This window comes from Megascapheus bottae, chromosome 26 (genome assembly GCF_031878675.1).
Source record: "Megascapheus bottae isolate mThoBot1 chromosome 26, mThoBot2.hap1, whole genome shotgun sequence".
Classification (NCBI taxonomy): Eukaryota; Metazoa; Chordata; class Mammalia; order Rodentia; family Geomyidae; genus Megascapheus; species Megascapheus bottae.
Genome location: NC_143534.1, coordinates 6,474,468 through 6,499,391, shown reverse-complemented (window position 1 = coordinate 6,499,391; position 24,924 = coordinate 6,474,468). Strand labels below are relative to the sequence as shown.

At 49.9% G+C, this 24,924-nt stretch overlaps 1 protein-coding gene across 9 annotated transcripts in view; it reads right to left on the bottom strand.

Annotated features, from left to right (window-relative positions):
- Nucleotides 1-24,924, bottom strand: part of Pfkfb3 (6-phosphofructo-2-kinase/fructose-2,6-biphosphatase 3) — a 60,694-nt gene that overhangs the window by 20,898 nt on the left and 14,872 nt on the right. For 8 of the 9 annotated variants that reach the window (XM_090318845.1, XM_090318848.1, XM_090318846.1 and 5 more), the window contains exon 1: nucleotides 5,723-5,888. The exons of the other annotated variant lie outside the window; for it this stretch is intronic. In XM_090318845.1, the coding sequence (XP_090174971.1) occupies nucleotides 5,723-5,798 (76 nt within the window). In that variant the 5' untranslated portion in view covers nucleotides 5,799-5,888. Of the gene's footprint in view, nucleotides 1-5,722; nucleotides 5,889-24,924 lie in introns of those variants that run through there. 9 annotated transcript variants of the gene reach the window in all.

Here is a 24,924-nt window from a genome sequence, read left to right as displayed (position 1 = left end):
CAGGGGCCAAAGTGTTCAGAAAGCCGACAAAAGCCCGTCCTGGAAACTGAAAGCCCAGTATTTCCTAGGCTACGGTCTTGCCCCTAAGACTCTTGTGTGACAACTGTGTCCTAGTGACAAAGGAGCTCCCAAGCCTGGGGCTGCCTGCCAACTCCCCCAGCCGTCATCACTTCTGAAGCTCAAGCCACATCGTTAGTCCAGACAGATGTCACATCTGAACAGAGGCTCAGACTCCAGGAGGAGCTGAAGGGTGTTCAGGTACCTTGAGAAATGATGTAACAGTGCCTACACCTGATTAGAAGGAGCACTTCTAGCTGAGCACATATGAATGAGCACCAGTGGCTCATTCCAGGCAATCCTAGCTACTCAGGAGGCTGAGCTCTGAGGATCAAGGTTCAAAGCCAGCCTGGGCAGGAAAAGTCCATGAGACTCTTACCTCCAATTAATCACCAGAATACCAGAAGCTGGGCTGTGGCTCCAAGTGGCAGAGGACTAGTCTTGAGCAAAAGAACTCAGGGACCGTACCCAGGCCCTGAATTCAAGAAGAAAAAGAAAGAAAGAAAGAAAGAAAGAAAGAAAGAAAGAAAGAAAGAAAGAAAGAAAGAAAGAAAGAAAGAAAGAAAAAGGAAAGAAAGAAGAAAGAGAAAGAGCACCTGTAAGCCTAAAACAGACATTGACCACGATCCCAAACTGAAGTCAAGAATCTCCTAGACACCACAGTGCATTCTGGGATCAGCTTTCTAGAGCAGCTGGCTGGGGGTGAATGGAGCCCGCATGAGAGGCAGAGATGAGCATCCAGGTGAGGGAGAGGAGGAAGTGAGGCCCTCTGAGGCCATGTGGCTGAAAGCCACCACAAAGCTTTTCCAATCTCTGACTTCCAAAGGCCTAGAAATACAGATTCCTAGAAAGCAGAAACTTATCACTGCCCCACCACAAGTGATAAGCACCACAAAGTACAAACAAGCCCCAAGGGGCTTATGGCCAAAGGTGTTCAAGAACTCTTCTAGCAGCTGCAGAAGAGCTTGCACATCGGTTAAAGTGGCAAGGACTACTCAAGTTCACTGTGCCTGGAACAAAACCCACTGAACCACTGGACACAGTTCTCATTTATCCCTCAGTGACCCCAAGCCACCACTCCAGAGAATATGCGGACACGCCCTGAGTCAGATTGGGGCACAACTGTCCAGGCATATGACATACTTTAGATGAAACCAGGCCTGAGAGGCAGCAGCTGAATGAGCTATCAAATCAAGGATTAAGTCTAATCACTAATCACAGGAGCAAATCTCCTCTGGCTGAAGACATACGGGGAGGGAAAAATCCATAAACAGAAGAGTTAATTCCTTAAGACAAAAGTTCAGGCTGAGTTTCAAACCCAAACACAGCATTACTCTCTTTAGAGGGTGAGGCAGACACCACTCTATCCATTAGCTCAGATTTGGATGAGATGTCTAGGGGAAACTAAAGCTTCAATCAACTAAGGATCTCTTATGCCTAGAGGTAGGAGTGACACACAAAGGCTTCTGATCAAATCTAACTTTTATTCCTTTATCCCCCTTATCGTCCATTTGAGTGTGTGGGGGAGAGGGAATATCTCAGCCTCCAGATCACAGGCATGTACCACCTTTATTAAACACTTAGCACATCTCCAGTGTCTTGAAGACCTGATTATCCCCCCACAAAGACGAGGGCAAAAGTCAAGCTGCACAGAAACCTTGCCACCCACCCTAAAATCTCTGGAGGAAAATAGGCTTAACCTTCCTGGCAGGAAAACACCAGCACAGACAGCTAGGCACAATCTCAACTCACACTTCTCTCTTGCTATCATGGGATCAGCTGACAGTGCCCTCAAGGCTGCTGGGGTAATAGGAAATGAGCCAGGCCTGAGGATGCAGGAAGAAGGGGGAATGTAGACAATAGACATCCTTTATCAAAAGCTCTTCTGCATTGCTAGGCCTGCCAGCATGGAACATTTCAGGGACCAGCCCAAGAGGCAATACAATAGCACAGTATGAAGTATGCAGCCCGGATTCCCATAAACAGAGTTCAAAGCCTGGCCAACACCTCCTTGGCCTTGGACAAGTTATCCGAGTCTTTATCTTCCTTTCAGTGTGGAAGTAATAGTAATTGTGACATAAGTCACGGGAAACACTTGCTGCAATACCCATGGTGGGTACCAGACACTGGTGGCTACTTTATTCTACAGTGATAAGCGGGGGCCCTGTTTGGTGTTTATCCTGTGGGATGCTCTCAAATACCCTTTCCTTAAGCAAGTGGTTCTCTACCAGTGCTGAACTTAAAGAAACTTCTAAACAATGATAATAGTAATAGTGTATCTAAAGTCCCACCCCAAGGTTAATTCTAACTTGGTTTGAGTACAGATTTTGCTTTTTTACAAATCTCACCCAAGTTCTCCTAAGGTGCAACGCTCACTGAGGGTCCCTGCTACCGTTTGTAAGGCACGGAGACTTCATAGGTAATGCTCTGGGACAACCACCCATCTCCCCTAAATTAGAGAACTATCTGTGGCTATTTATTCTCATGAAAGGAAAATCTTTCTACCTGGTTTGAGTAAAACACCTACCTTCCCTCACATGCAACCAATCCCAGACGTTGTCAGTCCTAAATCCTGAACAAAAACAATCATTTCACTCTCCTATATTTAAGAGATGGCAAGAATAAAAAAAAAAAAGCTTAGCACTTGAGATGCTGTTTTTGTATCTACTCTTTAAGGCAAGCCCGTAGTGACCCACATTAGAACCCCCTTTGCTCCATGGAAGTTGACAACTGTTTATCCTTTTTTTAATTAGCATATATTAGTTGTATAAAATAGCAACCCAATGTAGTAGCATAGCCTATAATCTCAGCCCTGCAGAGGCTAAAGTTAGGAGGATTGTTTGAGGTCAGCTTGGGCTATATAAAGAGACCCAGCCACAAGAGAAAAAAAGAAAGAAAGAAAATTGCACACATGTTTCATTTGTATGTGTATCTAACATACTTTTTTGAGATCACAGGCACCCCATGACACCTTTTATCTAATGCTTATCAAACCCCAGACCACCTCTGAAGACCCATCAAACTGTAGGAAGGAGGTCTGGGACCCCCCCATACATACATAAAATATAACCTCTAAAAGAGGGAACAAGTTCTGAGTAGTTAGTAACTCAAAGTATTCTTGGTTTTAAACAGAAAAAGAATTATTACCCAAGCCGGGCGTGGTGGCTCAGCCTGTAATCCTAGCTACTCAGGAGGCTGAGACCTGAGGATCAAGGCTCAAAGCCAGCCTGGGCACAAAAGAACCTGAGATCCCATTAACCACTAGAAAACCAGAAGTGGTGCTGTGGCTTGAGCTGAAGAGATCAAGGATAATGTCTTGGCCCAGAGTTCAAGTCCCATGACTGACCAAAAAAAAAAAAGAATTATTACACATTACAGAGGCAGAGTCGTCTTGCTAGCTGAGAACTCACTTCTTGTCAGATAAGCTGACTCACACATTCACAGAAAGTCCGGGCCTGAAGTCCTGACCTGAAAGAGGCACCCAGAGGCACACAAGTGTCTGTCTATGTGGTTTATTTCCCACTGTTCCATGCACTTGCTCCTATTTAACAGGAACCCTGCCTCACTGGTGGCAAGCCTCAAGACTCTGGGTATAAAGGCAGTAACAGATTTAGGAGACAGTAAACTTGTGCACTAGTCCAAGCCATATAAAATGACAGTCACCAGCTAAACAGTTGTGTCTAAGGAACACATCTGAATCTACACTCCAGTCACACAGCAGGCTTCCAGGAAGGGGCGGAGGCAGGCAGGGTGCACAGGTTTAAGGCACACACACACCACACCTCTCCAAAAGCTCTGAATGGTTCTGGCAGCTATTCCTTGCAAAATCTGTCTTCGTGAGAAACGTGTGACCTCGTGAGTCCAATGGACCAGTTTGTGAGGCCTGGAGGAAGAAGGCGAGGCTGCAAGCTGCTGTCCCTCTAAATCACTGCTGAGCCATGCCAACCAAATTCCATGACCTTGAAAACCCTCCGACTTTCATCTCAGACTCAAAGCACTGAGAACCCCACCGAAGTTTACAAAATACCTTGCACAAAGTATTCAAAAGTCCAAAAGAGGCAGGCTCTAGAGCTGCTCTTGCCCAGATCTCCCTGGGGTGGGATTTATTATTTATTTGGTTCAATCTTCATTTTACTGTGATCTTATTAGGTAACTCCCCTGCCGGCCTGGAACTCACCATGATCCTGTCTCAATCAAGGCTGGGGTTCCAGGCATGTAACACCACCCTCACTATCACTTCCACCCATCCTCTGGTTATGAGGCATTTCTAGGAAAGGAGAGGACAACAGACCTCCGGGCCTAGCCCGTGGTGTGGCTGAGGCCTCTCAATGTTCTCTGGGGAACAAGCAGCCGACCTGCCAAGCCCTCTCTCTGCCACCGAGCACTTAGCCAAGAAGGGAGGCCAAGATGCCTCCTAGTGGCTCCTCTCAGCCCCTGGGGTCCAGCACAGGCCCCCAAGGGGGCACCGCCCCGGAGCCACCACCCCAGGCTAAGACAGGTCTGGGCAGGGCAGCTGGTGACTCACAACCGGCCAATCTGCAGATGAGCTGTCCCATCCCGGGGTGTCCATGCAGAGAAGCGTGTGGCAGTGGAGAAACCCACCGGCCCACCTGGCACTGGGCTGAACCTGGTGTCCGAGGCTGCCTGTCACACGGCGGACCTGGACTTGGCACAATGCTCCTGACCACCCGATGGGCACCCGGGTGCGTCACCGGGGCGCGCGGCATCCCCTCAGAGCCTGTCCAATCGCTCCGCATCTGCATGTAAGGAAGGAACCCCAATCTTATAGAAGACAACTGGCGACCTGCCAGCAAACCCGGAGCTGCGGAGAGTGCGTGCGCACGTGTGCAACGCCACCAGCCGCGCAATCATCCACCCGCGGTGGAAGCTTGGATCCAGGTCGCCTTCTGATTGTCTCCCCAACCCCAGACGCACCTGCAGCCCCTGAGGTGTGAGGATTAGATGGAAATACACGGAGAGGAGGCGGGGACGCGGGCCACGAGCGGAGACAGAAAAAGCGTGGGGAGATCGAGTAGAAAGAGGAGGAACACGAGAATCCGACGTGAAGGGGGTGGGTTGGAAGAAGCGAAAATGAAGAAAGAGGTGACACTGATCGAGACGAACTGCATTCATAAACTGCTCTGCTGAATGCCAGCTCTTCTGCACAACTACTTAAAGACAATAAAAAAATAATCAAGAATCCAGCGTGTGTGCGGTGAGAGGTGGGTGCGCAGAGGTGCGCAAACGTGCAGACAGGGGAGACGGGCGTGCGGACGGGGACAGAGTGAGAGGGAGATGCGGAGAGGTGCAAGCCCGAGGCGGGAGGAGGAAGAGCCGAGGAGAGGGGTGGAGAAGCGGGCGAGCGACCGCGCCCCGGCCTCCGTGCGCCCCGGAGCCTGGCCTCCCCCACCGCGCGCCTCCCGTGCGCCCGGCGACCGCAGGTCCGAGCCCGGGCCGAGCACCTCCGCGCCCGGGGAGACAGCGCCCCTGCCGCCCGACCCGGGAAGGCGCACCCCGCCGCCCACGCCGACCACGCCGCCCCGCCGCCGGCCGGCACCAGCGCGCTCCCGGTAGCGAGGGAGCCGCACAAAGCCGCCACGTACAAAGGCCGAGCTTAGGCGCGCGGCTCCACCTGCAGCCTGTTAGCCCGCGCGGCCACACTCACATCTGGGCAACGAGGGCCGATGATCCACGGGCACCCAGATCTTCTGCACCCGGCTCTGGGTTAGCTCCAAAGGCATCTTCGCGACTACACCCGGCGGGGCCCGGGAGGAAACTCCGGCTTGGGAAGGGCAACGGCAGCCCCGCGGAACAAAAGGCAGGAGGCCGGGGCGCTGCGTGGGGAAACGTGCTTTGTGGGAAGTCCGGGACGCGGGCGGGCGCGAGGGGCTCGGCGAGGGCGCGAGGAGGCTGGGGCCGCCGGGGAAACCGGTTCCTGGAAACCCAGGGATGCTGGGACGCCGTGACAGCCGCGCTCGCCGCCGCGCAGCACCACCGCCCGTCTCCTCTCCGGCTCTGCGAGGATGCCACCCGCGCCGCCCCGCCTTTTAATCCACCCGGCCGGCCGCCGGGCGCGTCAGCCGCGGGGCGGGCCGCATTCTTTGGGTCCCAGCCCCCTTTCACGTGGGGCGGAGGTGGGAGCGCGCGGAGACGGGCGGCGCGCGCCCCCTGCGGGCCGGCGGAGGGCCTCGCCCCCACCCCGGTGCCCGGGACCCAGAGGCCGGATCCGCGCAGGGTTAAGTCTTGTTTGTTTGTTTACCCGGGGCCGCCGCTTCCCCTAACGGTCATTGTTCCCGGACCCTCCCGTGAGTGGTGCTGGGGAGGAGAGCCGGGAGGCTGCTGTCCACACTGCCTTCCGTGCATCCTCCACCAATTGGGCTTTTCTAGCGCGGGCTCAGCCTCGGTGAAAGACCCAGGCCCCAGCCGCGGTGTGATCATCCACCACCACCCAGCCCGCGAGGGGCACCTCACCCCTCACCATCGAGATCTGTCCTCCCACCCCAAGACCCCAACCCGGGGGTCGAGGAGGCGGGAAAGCCCGACAGGCCGGCTGGACGTTGGGGGAGAGGGGCGTGCGCACCTTGGTTCTCCCATTCAGAGCGCGCGATGTTCAGTGAACTTTTATGGAACCCCCGCCCCCCACTTTCCACCTGCAGCTCGTTAATGGTCTATACGCCCGGAATCACGATGCGGGGGTGGGGGGGATCTGATCACGCAGACGCCTAAGCTCTCCACGCCGCTTTCCCCCGCACGCCCCGCAGCATTTCGCGCGCCGCGGTTGGGTGCACGCGTGCCTCGCGGGGGGACCCAGGTCCGGGCCTTGCGGTGAGGATCGGGAGCGGCTGGGGGCGTGGGGCGGAGGTGACTCCAGCGGGCGGGCGAGCGAGCGAGCGAGCGAGGGCCGCGCCAGGCTGCGCTGTGATTGGAGCGCGGAGGCGGCGCCCGCTGCACCCCACACCGCAGCCCAGCCGCCACACGTCGCGCACGTCCTGCATGCGCCGCTGGGAGGGCGCGGGGCACAGCTGGCCCGCCCCGCGCTCGCCCCGCCTGGGCCTCCGCCCTCCGGGGAGTCCCGGGCGCCTCGAGATGCCTGCCTAGCCCAGGGTCCCCCCTCCCCCGGAGGGGGCGAGCCTCCCTTCTCCAACTCGCCCCCCATCATTTCGTATCCCCTCCCAGCCTCCCCCCCACTTCTTTGCGGACCGTCTGGTTACTGCGCTCCTGCAGCTGTTCAGAAACCAGATGCATTACATTCGGACTTGTTTTTCCACCATGGGAGCAAATGCCAGAGGTGACACCCTAGAATGCCCCTGGGACAGGGCCACTCCACGCCCGGAAAGGAAAGCGGCGAATGCCCGCCCCACACGGAGGATATTGGGGGTCGAGCTGCAGGGTGGCAGCTGGGGGCGGGAGAGAAGGTGCAGAGCCCTGGCCAGTGCACCTGTGTCCCTGCTGCCTGCTCCGGACCTGCCGTCCCCTCCATCTTTGAGACAGGTTCGTCGGGCCCAAGTCGTTCCATCTCCCTCCCTCGACTGGCCCAGGTACTGGGATGGCAGGCCCGCTGTCCACTCCTGGGACAACTGCCCATTCGAGTTTGTGTACACCTAAAGGTCGAGGGAACAGCCCAGATGGCAGCCTTTTAGCCTCCCTTGTTGGTCAAGGGGAGCAGACAGTTGGAGAGGTGGGGGGGGGGTGGACAAAGGAAGAGGCTCTTTCATCTCCGGACCAGGAAAACGCATCTGGCCAGTTTTGCCCTCAGGATTCTCCCAGTTGATTCTGTCCCCTGCTGAGCCTTTGCCTGGCACTTCCCCACCCACCCCGCTGAATCCATAGCACAGGAGGCGTCTAGAACAAAGGCTGAGTTCTTCCTCCCCAGCTACACTATCAGACATCCAGCAGGCAAAAGGAAGTTGCCTTAATCCTCTGCTCCGCAGCTAGGGAAGGGCTGAAAACTTGGGTGTTGGTGTGGGGCAAGAACAAATCTCTGAAGGTTTCATTGTGTCTTTTTAACAGCCTGCTAAGAACTCCCAGGTAGATGATGGAGTCATAGTGTGAGACCCACGTGCCAGTCCTATGGTTTGAACTCAGGGTCTGGGCACTGTCCCTAAGCTTTATTTTACTCAAGAGTAGCATCCTACCACTTAAGCCACAGCTCCACTTCTGGCTTTTTGGTGGTTAATTGAAGATAATGTCTCCCTGAGTTTCCTGCCTAGGTTGGTTTTAAACCCAGATCCTCCTTACACCCAGATGTCTCAGCTTCCTAAGTAGCTAGGATTAAGGGAGTGATCCACCAGGCCCAGCAACACCCTGGAGTCTTCTCCCCAGTTCTCTAGGCCATGGTCTTTACTTCCAGGCCTTCAGCAACTCCCAAATCCCTTACTGGATACCACAAACTTGTTCCTTCAGAACAGGCGGTCAAAAAACAGCAATAATATTCCTCTAACATAGTTTTTCTCATAGCCAGAACCACTCTAGGCCTGAGAGCTGGTTGGTGACCATTTCTCTCTTTGATTCTGAGTCACAGCCCTAGACCCTATTTGAGGCCAGAAGAAAAAGGACATTTGGGAATTACAGAGGTCAGGCAATTAGGTTAGAGCTCAAGGAAGGAAGCCAGTTAGGAACAGAGCTTGTTTCTGTTTCTATTTTGGGGGTGAGGTCCTCTACTTGACACAGACTGCAGATAGCTGCCCCCTCCCCTCAGGATCTCAATATAGACAGCCCACGCCTGGTGCACTGAGAAACAACAACCCTGAGTTTGAGCCAAAATAATAAATAATAAGCCTTACTCCTTGTGATATATTAGAAGGGTAGAAGCTTAATATGTCTACATGTTTAGATAAGGGCCTTTAAGAAGTGGTTAAATGCCGGGTGCATTTAAGCAGGCTGGTATAGTAGGGAAGACACTGGCACACGTTAAGAAGTGCATTTGAGGCTGGGCACTGGTGGCTCACGCCTGTAATCCTAGGTACTCAGTAAGCTGAGAGCTGGGGATCAAGGTTCAAAGCCAGCCCAGGCATGAAAGGACTTGAGACTCTTCAAATTAAACTCTAGAAAAAAATGGGAAATGGGGTTTGGCTCAAGGGTAGGGAAGTAGCCTTGAGCTGAAGAGCTCAGGTACAACGCCCAGGCCCCAGGCCGAGTTCAAGCCCCATGACTCACAAAAATGAAAAGAGATTGGAGAAAAATCCAGAAATGTACTAACACATCTAAACAAATAGAACTGATCTTGGTGCAGAACTATGCTGGGAAGGGGAAAGCATGGCCTTGTCTAATGTCTAGACAATCCCCGCCCCACAGATGCCTCCCATTAAAGAGTTTTCTTGTCAGGCACGTTGGCTCATGCCTATAATCCTAGCTACTCAGGAGGCTAATATCTGAGAACCTCAGTTCAAAGCCAGCTTGGGCGCTAAAACATGTGAGACTCTTAACTCCAATTAACCACTAGAAGTGGGGCTGTGGCTCTAGGGGTAGGGCGGCAGCTTAGAGCTGAAGAGCTCCAGGATGACGCCCAGACCTAGAGGGAGGGTGGTAGCCTTGAGCTAAAGACCTCAGGGACAGCACCCAGGCTCAGAATTCAAGCCCCATGACTGATAAAAAAAAAAAAAAAAAAAAAAAAAGGTTTCTCCCAAATCACAGATGGAAAAGAAACAAGAGCAGAAAAGCCACCACTGCCGTAGAGGACTGCATGACCTTCACAAGGTGAAACATCACAAGGTGAAACATTCCTGAGTGCATCGCAGATGTCTCCTTCCAGTCACCGTTTCAGGCAGTGTCCTCATCACTAAGGCAAACCATCCCTCAGTGATCAGTCATGACAGGAAACGAGGACAGACAGATGCAAAGACAATGAAGCCACGAGGATGGACAGCCACGCTGCCGAGGGCCTGCTCAAGGCGCCCTGTGGGCATCTCACCTTGAACCACCCCGTTTGGGCTCTTTATTCTACACAGTGCTGCTGAATAGAAAGACATTGGTCCTCCTGGAATTCAGCCTTTGGTTCCCAGTTGCTTGATACAGAATGCTCCTGTGCCCTCCCCTTCCAGTGCTCCTTCCACACACTAAGGAGCCTACGTGGACTTCACGGCGGCAGGGAGTGTTTTCTCACAGCCCACGGGAAAAGGATCACTCCATTCGTGAAAGAGTGAATTTACACACTGGGCAGCTCATGCCTGTAATTCTAGCTACTTGGAAGGCTGAGATCTGAGGATCGAGACTCAAAGCCATCCCAGGCAGGAAAAGTCTCCAATTAACCACAAAATGTTGAAAGGAGAGCTAGGGCTCAAGAGCTCAGGAAAGGTACCAGGTCTTGAGTTCAAACTCTAGTACTGGCACGCGCCCCCCCCCCCCCCCACACACACACACATGCGCCCACACACACACGAGAAGTAAATTCACCTCACCCAGCTAAAAGGTTGACACTGAGTGATACCCTTCATTATTTAGGTCTATAAAAATAAAGCAGGAGGGGGGCCTGGAGTTTAGCCTAGTGGTAGAGTGCTTGCCTAGCATGCACGAGGACCCGGGTTCAATTCCTTGGTACCACATACATAGAAAAAAGCCAGAAGTGGTGCTGAGGCTCCAGTGGTAGAGCTCTAGCTTTGAGAAAGTCCAAGGACAGTGCTCAGGACCTGAGTTCATGGCCAAGGACTGGCAAAAAAATAAAAAATTAAATAAAAAATAAAGCAGGAGGACCGGAAATTTGGCAGAGTGGTAGTGTTCTTGCCTAGTATGCATGAAGACTCAGGTTCAATTCCTCAGTACCACATACATAGAAAAAAAGCCAGAACTGGTGCTGAGGCTCAAGTGGTAGAGCTCTAGCCTTGAGAAAAATCCAAGGACAGTGCTCAGGCCCTGAACTCAAGCCCAGGACTGGCAAAAAAAAAAAAAAAAAAAGGCAGGGACTCAATTACTACAACAAGCTAGGTATGGTGGCATACACCTGTAATCACAGCACTCAGGGACAGAGGCAGGAAGGTAGCAAGTTCAAAGCCAATCTGGTCAACATAGCGAGAGAGACCCTGTCTCAGGAATAGACAAGGATGGTTGGGTGACAGGTAGAGCATGCCTGTAATCCCAGCTCCACAGGAGGTAGAAATGGGAGAGTTACAGTTTAAGGGCAGCCCAAGCCAAAACAAAAAAACAAAAAAAAATCAGTAACAAGGCTTTCTCAGAGTACATGGGGGCAAGCACCTGCAATCTCAGCTACTCAGAAGATGACAGACAAGGACCGGGAGTTTGGCCTAGTGGCCTAGCATGCACAAAGACACAGGTTCAATTCCTCAGTACCACATACATAGAAAAAAGTTGGAAGTGGTGCTGAGGCTCAAGTGGTAGAGCTCTAGCCTTGAGAAAATCCAAGGACAGTGCTCAGGCCCTGAGCTCAAGCCCAGGACTGAAAAAAAAAAAAAAGAAGATGACAGACGATCTTAGTCAGAAGCTGCCCCCAAAAAAAAGAAAAGAAGAAGAAGCAGAAATAGCTGTCCAAGGCAAAAGAACAAGACTATCTGAAAAGAAACAAACTAAAAAGCAAAAGGTCTGGATGGGTGGCTCAAGAATTGAAAGGTCCTGAATTCAATCTAGTACTGAAAGAAAAGGGAAAAAAAGAAAAAAATACAATACTAACAAAAACAACCCTAGGCAACCTGTGCCCCCCCCCCCTTACTATCAGACAGGTCTCTTCTCCAAAGCTCTAGGACAGGGAAGAACTGATGGGAATGGGGAGAGAGATGGCCAGGAAATTTGGAGCCCTGACCTTGCTCTTGACCCTGTCTGTACTCAGTCTGGAACCCTGCTCCCTTAGGCACTGATGATATCTACATCCAGATCCTGTCTTCTGGCTGCTGGCATTTTGGTCTTCGCCAGTTGGTTTCTTGGAGCCCCACCAGTGACATCTCCCTCAAGGCACAAGGGTGAGGAGGAGAGTCAAAGGAAGTCAGCTGAGGTTGCTACCCCCATTGCAACTGATGGTCTTCCGCTGAGTCTGAGAAAGCGCCCCAGTGAAGCAGGAGAAAGTGGCCGAGTTGAGAAAGTAGGGAACAGTTCTGTGTCTGTTGCAAGCCCCCCTCCCCCCCCCCCGCCGTGCCCAAGGTACAGACGCAGGCAATGGAGCAACACTTCTTGCCAGTAGAGCTGGCGATCTTCCCTGCTCTTCCCCTCCTACTTCTTCTTTCTTCCCGTAGAAAAGAGCTTAAAAGCAAAGTTAAACCAAGCCAGAAGAAGAAGGAGGAGGAGGAGGAGGAGGAAGGCAGGTTTTAGAAAGCAAGGCTAAGTAGATGTAGGACAACTGACCCCAGCTGGGCTATATTAATAATACACAGTGTTCCTGTTGGGCTATGTATGCATCTGTTTAAGAGGAGTGTCAACAAACTCTTACAGCTTCAGCCAAAAGCAGTCAGAATGATCAGGCCCCATAGAGACCCTGTGTGGAGCAATCACCAAAGCCCTCCCTACATGTGAACTAAAAGAGACTATGAGCTGGCATGGTGGTTCATGTCTACAATCCCAGCACTCAGAAAGCTGAGACAAGAGGACTGTGAATTTGAAACCAGCCTATCCAAAAAAAAAAAAAAAATAGAGGGTTCTTCAGATTTAAAATTTGCATACTTCTGATCAAAATTTGTAGTTTTTTTTTTAATAAACAAGGAATTGAGACATCTCTGATCTTCCAAAAACCATTTTGAAAGGCACTGAAAAATACATGTAATTCTCTTTCCATTTACTGGCAACAAAGATGGAGCAAATGTGAAACCATTAATCTGTTCATAAGCAGCCTACAAGAGTTGCTGGAAACTTGGCCTGTCTTATCATTTACTCTTACACAACGTAATATAAACTGTGCACACATATCACACTTCTCACAGACCAAGACATTCCTGGCAGTCAGAAGAAACAACATGGGACAGGAAAGGACAATGAGTGCTTGCATTTTCACTTTGACAACAACATTCCAGAATTCCATGTCACACTTCCACAGTCTTTACAGTGGCCAAATGAATCCTGGTCCACACCCAGCTACAGAGAAGCAAATGGAAGATGGGAAGAATAGGTATGAGGGAAATGTTAGCAGTTCTTTCTCCTATAATACGAATATTCAATGAACACCTTGCAAAGCTAGTCTTCTCATAAAAAGGAAAAGATGTGTTTTGCTGTTAGAGAAGACTGATGGCATTTATACCATCTTTAATACACATGGACAAGGCCATGCTCGAATTCATCTTTTTTCCTAAGAACTAAAGTACATGAGACAATATGCTTTATTATGAAGCATTATGTGGGCATTGTAGCCACCCCACACTTCACTGACTGTACCCCTTGGCAGGAAGGGGTTACGCAGAGGGCCCTATTTCTGGGACAGTTGTTCCTCATGCTACCCACAGAGGTGAACCGTGATTAGATAAGACATTTTCCTCTGTCAGGTACTTGTCAGAACGTGGTCATGAGAATGATGTCTATTTAAGCTCCTGTAACTTATTAGAGCCCACAGCATCCCTGATTGAATAACTATAGTATAGGTATCATTAACATTCTATCAACAGCAACTCCATAATTAGAATATTAATAATTGCACGTTTCACTTGCAACCCTATCACATGCACCACCAAAATAACTTTTTTTTTCTCCCATTTCTAACTCACTGCTCCCTGAAGGAAACATAGTACCCAGCAGTTCTATAGGAAAACTCTCACTGGCTCTTCCAAATCAGCAAAGCCTTTTTCTCATTTAGTTTGTGAACCGTGTAAATAGCAAGAATTATAGGCATAATCCACAGCATCCAACTCAGAACTCCTGTTATAACTATCCTTAAGGGCACAGTTCAAAGGAATTCCGTACCACTCACAGACTAGTTGGGCTTTCGCTAGGTAAGATCTGACCACCTCCATGGCCTGCTTTTATGCTCTGTGTTCTCTCATCCTTTTGAAAACATGCTTTCAGAAACGGATCTGATACCTACTCATGTTGAAGTACGGGAGACTGAGAAACAACTTAGGGCAAAGCATTCACATAACACTTAAAAAGTAGATGGGCTGGGTAGACAACAGCCCAGCCCAGGATGTGAGCAAGTAGGGTTCATTCCCAGTGAAGCTTGCAGTTTCCACAGTCAAACAATCAGGGATTTAGAAGAGGAAATATGAGGATTGGAAGGCTTTGTGGTCTGATAAGCATGTGACAATGTATCTCAGTTGGCCAGGAAACCCCTTGGCGGCATTCTGGTCACCTGCGCACTTCTTCCAAGGGTCTCCTGGGAAAGGAAGCCTGGAGTCTCCTGGCTATTTAAATGAGGACTTGTTGTCTAGGTTGTAGTAAGTTCAGATCCAGTCCTGGGGCTTGAACGCAGGGCCTGAACACTGTCCTTGAGCTTTCTCAAGGCTAGAGTTCTACCACTTGGGGCTCAGTAATCTTAAAGGAGGAAAAAGAATCCATGCCTTCGATACAGTGGCATAGAACAATCATCTGAGATCCCTGCCTTCAATATAGAGGCTTTAAAACACACACACACACACACACACACACACACACACACACACACACACACACACACACACACGGGGAAAATAAATGCCCATGCTGAGTATGGCAAAATGCACCTGTGATCTCAAAATCAAAGCTGATTGAACTACATAATGAGGCCCCTTCTAAAAGTGTGTGGGAGCAGGGTGCAGAGAGAGGCTCACGCCTGCACTCCTAGCTACTCAAGAGGCTGAAATATGAGGAACCCAGTTCAGAGCCAGCCTGGACACTAAAGTCTGTGAGACTCTTCCATCTCTAATTAACCACTAGAAAACAGGAAGTGGTGCTGTGACTCCAGGGGTAGGGTGGAGTTCAAGCCCCACAACCCACGAAAGAAAGAATGAAAGAGAGAGAGAGAGAGAGAGAGAGAGAGAGAGAGAGAGAGAGAGAGAGAGAGAGAGAGGAAGGAAAGAGAGAGAGAGAAAGGAAGGGAGGGAGGGAGGGAGGGAGGGAGGGAGAGAAAATAAAGTGTGTGTGTGTACAAGTCCAATTAAATCTGTGCTTACCCTCTGCAGTTTAAGGGAAAAAACAAAAATCAAAAACTTCTGGGAGTGATTCAAAAGCTAACTAGCCTTTTGAAGATAGCTGTTGTCCTCTGCACGACCCCCCAACCCTCCTCCCCACCCCCAGCCCCCCAGCACTCTGGGCCAGCTCTAGGCCAAACTTCAGGCTAGGGCAACAAAGACTTATTCCTTGCTGAGGACACACAGACAGATGCACCAGAAGCAATTAGTAAATATAACCATGCAAGCTGTCTTGAAGAATTCTGTGAGCAAAAATAAGAATCTACACTAAGAGAACACCTTAAAGTTGGTGTCCCTACTAAATTTGCAGTGTGCTTTTTTTTTTTTTTTTTTTGCCAGTCCTAGGGCTTGAACTCAGGGCCTGGGCACTGTCCTTGGACACTTTTTGCTCAAGGCTAGCACTCTGCCACTTGAGCCACATCCGGCATTTTCCAAGTATGTGGTACTGAGGAATTGAACCCAGGGCTTCATGCATGCTAGGCAAGCACTCTACCACTAGGCTATGCTCCCAGCCCAAGAGTACTTGTTTTGTACAGCTTATGACAAACCAGTTAGCAACTTTGGTCAACTTTTTTTTTTTCCTTAAAGAGGGTTGATTTCAAGAACCAAAACCTGAGCTGACCTTCGAACAAAAGCTGGATATACTTTTAAGATATTAAATTCCTAGGGAGTTTCCAGAGAAAACTCCCCATTGCTAGATCCACTGGAAGTCCCTGGGCAGAAGAGCAGGTACAGCAAGGAAGGCCTAAATCGAGGGACAGGTTGGGCCTGTTGTGAACTTCTGCCTCTGTTGGGCTCTGCCATGTCCACTTCCTAAACCTAAGGCAACAGGGTGGCTCCCTGGGGACCCACAGTGCCCTGGCTGCCCCTGCTCTGATGCAAGGAGAGACCCTGGGGAGCTGGGAAAGGCATTGCACTGTCTGGCAGACTCTGTCATCTGCCTTCCTGTCCTGGCTCGACCACAGACGAGGGGGCAGACGTTACCACATTTGGACACCATCCAATTAAGTCCAGAGTGGACCTACCTCCTGCCCTTTGCCTTCTAATCAAGGCTGTGCCTTTCCAGCAGCCATGGCACAGTCTAGAGGAAGAACAAGGCTGTGCTGGGGGGACAGGCAGGGGGCATCTCATGTCACACAACCAAGGCTACCTTTCCAGCCCACAGGTCCATGTTTGTTTTTTTTCCAGCATAAGAAAATCTTTTTCAGGAACACTTTTTTTAATTGTCAGGACAATATATAAAGGAGTTACAGTTACATTTGTCAGACAGTAGGTGCATTACTTCTCACACAATGATACCCCTTCTCATGTTTTTGTTCCCATTTTCCTCCCCCTCATGTTTGATGTTTTGTCAACACTTTGCACTTCTGAAAGAGACACCAAGCCATGGTATGGAGACCTTGCCATCTGAGGGCCTGGCAGTACCTGCTGCTTCTGATGTCCAGGTCTAACCATTCAACCACTCTTCTGGTCCAGCGTTAGCTGTACAGTGACTAGCACAGACTAGGACCAGTCCTGCTCTCCTGCCCCAGGGCCTCCGTCCCTCGGGGCCTCCTACATCAGACCTATAATGAGACCTCCAGCAGAGAATGTGTGTGCTCTAGGGGTGTGGGGATAAAGAAGAAAGAAGAAACTGACCAGGCTGGCCAGAGAAGCCAAAGTGAGGGTGAGAAGAAAGAACTCTGGGAAAAGAGAGAAGACTCCCCTGAGACAAAAGGGAAGGGCAGAAATCAGGAACGGAAGTGCCAGCTCTTTTTTTTTTTTTTTTTTTTTTTTTTTGCCAGTCCTGGGCTTGAGCTCAGGGCCTGAGCACTGTCCTTGGACTTTCTCAAGGCTAGAGCTCTACCACTTGAGCCTCAGCACCACTTCCAGCTTTTTTCTATGTATGTGGTACCAAGGAATCGAACCCGGGTCTTCATGCATGCTAGGCAAGCACTTTAACCACTAGGCCAATCTCCCGGCCCCCAGCTCTTATCTTTTGTCATTATTGTTGCTTTACTGTCATAAAACTTATTGAACTGTATTCATGTGACCAGCTCAGCAACACTAAGTGCCTTCACATCCTTCTACTGCCATCACCCCCAGCCTTCTTCAGACCTTCCCATATTCCTAATTGCAATTCTGTCCCTTAAACACTAATACACATTGCTTCTCTCTCCAGCCCTGGGAACCACATTCTACTTTCTACTTCCTGTCTCTGACCACTTAAGTCCTTCAAACAGGTAGAACCACACCATACTTGTGCTTTAATAACTGGCTTATTATGCCTGCCATGTCTCCAAGGTCCACCCAATATTGTGGTATGTGGCAGAATGGCCTTCTTTTTCAGTCTGTATAATCGTGCATTGCATGTGTGTGTGTATCACATTTTGTTTAGCCAGGTATGCTTTGGTCACTGGAGTTATTCCCACCTCTCTGTTACTATGGACGGCGCATCTACAAATGGGTGCACAAGTATCTGCTTTACTCCTTGTCTTTACTTCTAAACTTCTGTCTATATTACAGACTCAGGATGCCTTACTGTTAGGGACACAATCTACAGTTTTGGTATTTTCCAGAGAATCAATACATAGACTATTTCTTTTTTTTTTTTTTTTTTTTACCATTCCTGGGCTTGAGCTCAGGGCCTGAGCACTGTCCTTGGACTTTCTCAAGGCTAGAGCTCTACCACTTGAGCCTCAGCACCACTTCCGGCTTTTTTCTATGTATGTGGTACCAAGGAATCGAACCCGGGTCTTCATGCATGCTAGGCAAGCACTTTAACCACGAGGCCAAATTCTCGGCCCCAACATAGACTATTTCTTAAGTCACTAAAATAAACTGGAACACAAAACTGTGCATGGGTGACCAACCATATGGAAAACCAAAAGAATGAAAAGTCTAGTTGTTACAGAATTGTAGATTTCTACTTTTCCTATCTTTCCTACAATAAGACTTGTACTGTTGCTATTACCATAAAGATTTACTCCCCACCCCCACCCCCCACCAACTCTGTCTCAGGTCTATCCATGGGCCTGGGTTTCTTGCTGCATTACATAGATAGCCATGATAAATCTATCCATCTATTCATCCATCCATCCAAACTGATCTAAATCTTTTTTTTTTTTTTGCTAGTCCTGGAGCCTGAACTCAGGGTATGAGAGCTGTCCTTGAGCTTTATCAAGGTTAGGGCTCTACCACTTGAGCCATAGCGCCATTCTCGGCTTTTTCTAAATGTGTGATACTGAGGAATCAAATCCATATCTTTGTGAATGCAGGCAAGCACTCTACCACTAGGCCAAACTCCCTTCCCTCAATTTTTTTTGGGGGGGGGCAGTCCTGGGGCTTGAAATCAGGGCCTGAACACTGTCCTTGGGCTTTCTCAAGGCTATTGCTCTACCAATTGAGCCACAGCACCACTTCTGGCCTTTTCTGTGTATGTGGTACTGAGAAATCAAACCAAGGATTTGGTGCATGCTAGACAGGCACTATGCCACCTGGCCTGGCTCTTGGCCCTCCATTTTTTTGGGGTGGGGTGGGGAGGTCAGTCAGTCATGGGACTTGAACTCTGGGCCTGGAAGTTTACCCTGAGCTCTTCAGCACAAGGCTAGCACTCTACCACTTGAGCCACAGTACCACTTCCCATTTTCTGATAGTTAAGTGGAGATAAGAGTCTCACTGACTTTCCTGCCTGGGATGGATTTGAACCACAATCCTCAGATTTCAGCCTCCTGGGTAGCTAGGATTATAGGCATGAACCACTGTGCCCAGCTTTATTTTTTGCAACTTTTTATTGGTATTATAAAGGTGATATACAGAGGGTTACAGTTAGATAACTCAGGTAATAAGTTCATTTCTTTTTTGGACATCACCCCTTCCCTCAGTCTCTCCCAGTTGTTCCCTCTGATCCTTATCCACAATGTGCATAGTTCATTTTCAACATAATATCTAGTGAGTACCACTGCTGCAAAGGATTTCTATTTCCTCCTTTCTTCTCCCTTTCTTTCCCTTCCCCTCCCCTATGCAGGTGGCAGGTCCCAAGGCCTCTTCCAGTGAGTTGCCCCCAACACAGAATGACCGCCGTGCCTGCAGGTCGCAGCTATGGCTTAGGGTGACCTCCCCCGGGAGCTTGCTCATGGGTAACCCTGTCTCTAGAGATGTCTGTGGTGGCCACTGGAGTGGCTCAGCAGTCCCTCAGGGCTTATCAGACTGGAACAAACACTGGGGCTGTGCATTCCACTCTCTTATGTCAGCGCCTATGAGTCAGTCAGGCCCCAGTGCAGGTAGATCCTGGGTGTCCATCTGTCCTGCTACCTTGTTCTCCACACCAGTTTCCACCCTACCTCCCTCACTGGCTTTAGACCTGTCCATCTCCTCTCCTTCCCCTTCCCCTTGCCAGCGTCCACACCAACCCCTTTGATGGTACTGGTGGGCATCAGACAATTCACTGTGGAAGAAAGCTTCTGTCTACTCCCAGGGCACGTACAGAGGAAATACTCACCCCATAAACACAGTCTCTCAGCACAGAAAGCAGCAAACTTTTAGCTGCTATACCTAGAGAAGTTTGAGCAAAGAATAAAGGACTTGGTCAAGTCCTGGGTTAAGTTCAGGCTCCTGCCAGCTCCACTTTTTTTTTTTTTTCCTTTCCGTCAGTCCTGGGCTTGAGCTCAGGGCTTGAGCGCTGTCCTTGGGCTTTCTCAAGCCTAGAGCTCTATCACTTGAGCTACTGCACCACTTCTGGCTTTTTCTATGTATGTGTACCGAGGAATTGAACCCGGGACTCTGTGCATGTTAGGCAAGCACTCTATCAATAGACCATGCTCCAGGCCCCAGCTCCCCTTTTATCTGTTGTCCCTGGCCATATGGGAAGCAGACAGCTGCCCCACCTGCTAGCTTTGTGTTCTTGCACCAATAGCTTGAGCTCTCTGTGCCTTAGCTTTCCCACTGGTAAACCAAGAAAGATAGCAGACCTCAAGGAAGTTAAGCTGTACTTACTCATAACTGGTGTAAATAACATCTATCTTTTATTGACTACACCAGGCAGACATGTTATTGAATACCTTAAATAGGCAATTTGGTCTTTGCAATCACCAGCCATTACTGCTGTTCTGAGAAAAGAAAAGTTACAGAGAGATTAGCTAACCTGTCCCAGGATCCCTGGAGAGAGGTTGCTCTTGTAGCAAGACGACCGGAACTGGGGACAGCTGCTACAAAGGTGGTGACCAGTGCCCTATCTCATCATCTCATCACTCCCTTCTGAGAAGCAGAAGAGTAAGAGTGCCCACTGCACATACACAGGGACCCCAACGGCGCCCCTGGGCCTTCAAGCCCTCCCAAGCTAAACCCTGTGTAAGCAGGCATCACTCCACCTCATCCACCCCTCACCCAACAGAGCTCAAACATGAGCTGAACATGTCTGCCTCCTACCCGCATGAGAGTAATGCCTCCAGAGCTTTTCTGAGTGTCAGGTATATCAGGTTCTAACAGTGGGGAGGAAAGGGACCCTCAGGGCAACCTCTGGCCAGCACACTGGCCTGGAATGTTCTTCTCCCCCCCCCCCCCTAGCCACAGAGCTCTCACTCTTGTCAGCCAGGCCTTCTGGTCTCTGAGAGTGACCACTTGTGCTGGATGCCATCATCCCTTCGCCCATTCTGGTTTTTCTCCTAATCACTTGTCCTGTCCTGTCCTGTCTCAAGTATTATCTTTTCTCCCCCATGACGACAGAGATGTGTTGATCTGAAGAAGGGGTGCTCTCTCCAGTCCAGGCAGTGGCTCCACAGAAAGCTGCAGCAGAGGAAGTCAGCCTGGCTATGGAATCCCTCACCTGGCTGAACTTCAGCTGGACGCCTGGTGTGATGTGGGTAGGCAGGTGCACAGACATTGTGGCAGAGCCAGGAATGGAGCTTGTTTATTGTGCACAGAAGATGACTGTTCTAAAAACTCTGATCCAGGATTAGGAAACTAAGCTAAAGCTGGTCAGGGAGAGGTCAATTAAGTGTCAGTTTCTTCTAGTAAACAGGCAAAAGGATGAACTGGCAAGTCTGTTAGCCACACAGAAATTCCTCTACTTAATGGATGAGGAAACCGAGTCTCAGCAAGGTTAAGAAAAAAGTAAGGGCCTCCACAGGCACCTTATACTCTGACTTGCTTCTTAACACCCTTACCTCCTGTATCTGACCAGTCACCAAACCCTTCTTCTCCTTTCTTTTGTGAGTTATCTGTGTTCTTTTCACTCCACTTGGATTTTAACTCCCAAAACCTAGCCCAGAGAGACTGTGAGTCAACAGTCTCATCTCTTGACCTAGGCTTTGCTTAGCCCAGTCTGCCACACACTCACACCAAGTCTAATCTTCCCAAAACAACTAAGAGTTCACATCTCCCCCTGCCCAGACACTACCTCTGACTCCCGACTACCTGGAGGCACCAACTTCAACCTCTTTGATCTCCCCTGAAGATTCTCCATGATGGGATCTTGAGCAAGCTTTCCCCGGTTCCCCCTCAAGCATCTGACCTGCTTCTTCCCTGCAGACACACCTCTGGCAATCTACTTCTGCATTTCTCCAGAGCACTCCTCGGAGAGCCTCTTGGCCTGTCTTGTGTGCACCTCTCTGTGAATGTGTAAAGGAGTGTGTTCCCCACCCACACTCCACGATTCTACAGAACGTGGCTCTTCAAAATATCAAGCACAACTCCAGTGCAGCAAGACACAGTGGACTGATGATGCCAAGTACACACAGGCAGCCTCTTCACAAACTCCCTCCAATGGTGCTTGGTGCCACAAGCTAAAGACTACAAACAAATAATGATGATATAAAGTGTGTACAAACCTCAGGGAAGCAGTCAGGGAAGGCTTCCTAGAAGACATGGTGGGAGGTGAGTTATTTATGAAAGATTTACCCAAGCAGGCGAGTGGAGGCAGAGGGGAGATAGGACTGGGAGAAAAGACATGTTCCCAGTTAAGGCAGAGGCAGAAACACAGGCCAAGTGTAGCATATGACTAATCTCACTACCTGAGAGGTGGAGGTAAGAGTCACAGTCCAAGGGTTTGCAGAAGTGTGAGCATTAACGGGAGTCGGAGGAGAGGGCAGTTCCTGGTGGAGGCTCTGGAAAGACCCCGTGGTTGCACTGGGTGATGGCTATTGGGTAAGTAGCATACTAGAGTGATCTGCTTTCAGGAAGAGGGGAAATGGAAGATCTATAGTTTATCCTTCTTCCTGGACAGGGAAACTGGTCTTACATAAACCTGCCAATTGCACCAGTCCTCAGTACTTCAGTCTTTTAAGACAAAGTTTTTGTTTTCTGTCAGTCATGGGGCCTAGGCACTGTCCCTGAGCTCTTCAGCTCAAGGCCAGTGCTCTACTTGAGCCACTGGGCCACTTCCCATTTTCTGGTGGTTAACTGTAGGTAAGACTTTTTGTGCCAGGCTGGCTTTGAACCACGATCTTCAGAGTTCAGTCTCCTGAGTAGCTAGGATTACAGGCATAAGCCACCAGCACCCAGCTAAGACAAGGTTTGAACCTGTGCCACACTGCCTCCAAAGAGGCTTTCAGACCTGCTTATGCCATAATATCTAAAAGGACCACACATCACAGTGCAGTGTTCCTGGTTATCAGAATCCTTCACCTTTGGTGAAGGCTCCAGTCTGGGAGCCTCGCAAAGCTCAGCCATGGAAAGTGTCCATTCTCATTGACTGCTGGTACTTGTCAGGGCCCTGAGCAATTCAGTGAGGCTTGCCTGGTCACAGAGTACACGGCTGGGGTACATACTCCATGGCTTACAAGGAGAATGCAGATAACTGTCCCCCTCCCCACACCCAGGGAGCATCAATCCAGGCCAGCCCAGGTTTGGGTGAAAGGCAGAAATGCTGCTCTGAGATTTTCCATGCTTTACCAGGGGTTGTAGTCGCATTCATTCCCACCCTGGGAAGGCCCCCAGTGGCCCTTTGGCAGTCAACAAGCTCCTTATCATCCCAAGGAGTTAGCAAGGGGTCAGTGGGCTTTTCTAGGCTATAAAGGGATCAGAAGAGAAAGGCCAGGAGCTCTGTTGTAAGACAGGGTGAAGACTGGCTGGAAGGCTGGCTCTGCTCCCTAGTCTTTCTCAAAAAGCATGGCATGGAAGCTCAGCATGCCAAACATGAAGACGTGTTCTTCACAGCCTCCACATCCAGGTCATTGACTGGGCCTGCCACTGAAGACAGCTCCAGGGAGCAGGCCATGTCTAATTCGGACTTGCATGGCTTAGACTGAAAGAATTATACCTTTCTACCACCTCCTCCTTACCCTTTTCCCTGGGAGGAATGGGGGCTTTGGTCTTGTTTTGTTGTTTTTGAGACAGGGTCTCATTATATATCCCAGAGGGCTTGAATTCCCTAGGTAACCCAGGCCACCCTTGAACTCTCTATCCTCCTGCTCGCAAGAGCACAGGGACCACAGGGTGGGAGGTCCACACCCTGATCAACGCTTTGAATGTGCTTTGATAGCCAGAGACTGCCTTCACTCAATTTCACATGATCACTTCTATTCTGACTTACTGGTAACTCCAGTCCTCACCTGGCATGATTCAACTCCCAGAGCTCAGCCTAGAAAACCAATCCAGTGAACTTTCTCAGAGTGCCCTCTGCTTTCTGTAATGGACCCCCCCCACACACACACAAAGTGACCCCACCTCGAACCCTGAGCCTCAGGTCTCAACCTCCTGAGTAGCTAGATTACAGGTGTGAGTCGCTGGCACCAGGCCCTGTACTTATTTTAATAAGTGACAACATAAACTTCAAAAACTGAGACCTAGTAATTCAGACTGCCAAAACAGAAACCAGTTTTTTTATTTTTATTTATTTTTAATTTAAACATAAGGGGATGGTGCGTAAGAAATCATAGACTTTTACCTGTTCTGCCACTGGCACATCCCATGTTTTGAGGTGAGTTACTTAGCCATTCAGTGCCTGCTTCCTCATGTGGAAGCAGAAGAGCACCGTCTAGTGGATCTACAACTTTAACCAACCATGTTCCCGGTGCTTCCTGCCATCACATCCCATGAGGAGCGTGGGCACTGTCTTATTTGACAGAGTGTGTGCTGAGTTTACAGCAGAGAAAGAAAAGGAAGAGCAGCCTTCCAGTCAGCTCCTCACTCCACTCCTGACTGCCCTGCTTCCCGGACCACAAAGCCAATTGCCAGTGCCACCCCTGCCCCACCTTGCAGACAGGTTTGCTTCTGCCAGCACCTTCCTGGCTCCTGAAGTAGGCTGCAGAAGTCATCCAGACCAACAAGCAAACTGACATCAGAAAACAAATGACACATCCCATGAAGAGCCCACGCCAGCAGATTCGTGAGACGGAGGGACTTCCTCAATCTCAAGGACAGCACCAGGGTGTTCCAGAAGTCACAGTTCTGGCTTTGACACCAGGTGGTTTGGGGGTTTCCCTCCATGACTAAGACCCAAACCAAGCATTATGGGAAAAAGGAGGGAAGCATATGCTGAATCAGCCTTCAGATCAGAAGCTGCACTCCAGCTCAGACGTATGGAACCCAAGTTTGGACACTCTTTCCAAATGAGTTGCAGAAGTCCAAGCTTTTCTGACCACCAACTCTACCTCCCATAAAGAACTGTGGATTCATGTGTGTCCCCTGCTGTACTGATACATTATCTTAACCAACACATTAAAAATGAAACAGAGCCAGGTGCCAGTGGCTCATGCTTGTACTCCTAGCTACTTAGGAGATCTGAGGACCACGGTTCAAAGCCAGTCAGGGCAGGAAAGTCTATAAGACTTTTATCTCGGGGCAGGGAGTCTGGCCTAGTGGTAGAATGCTTGCCTAGCATGCACAAAGACCCAGGTTCAATTCCTCAGTCCCACATATA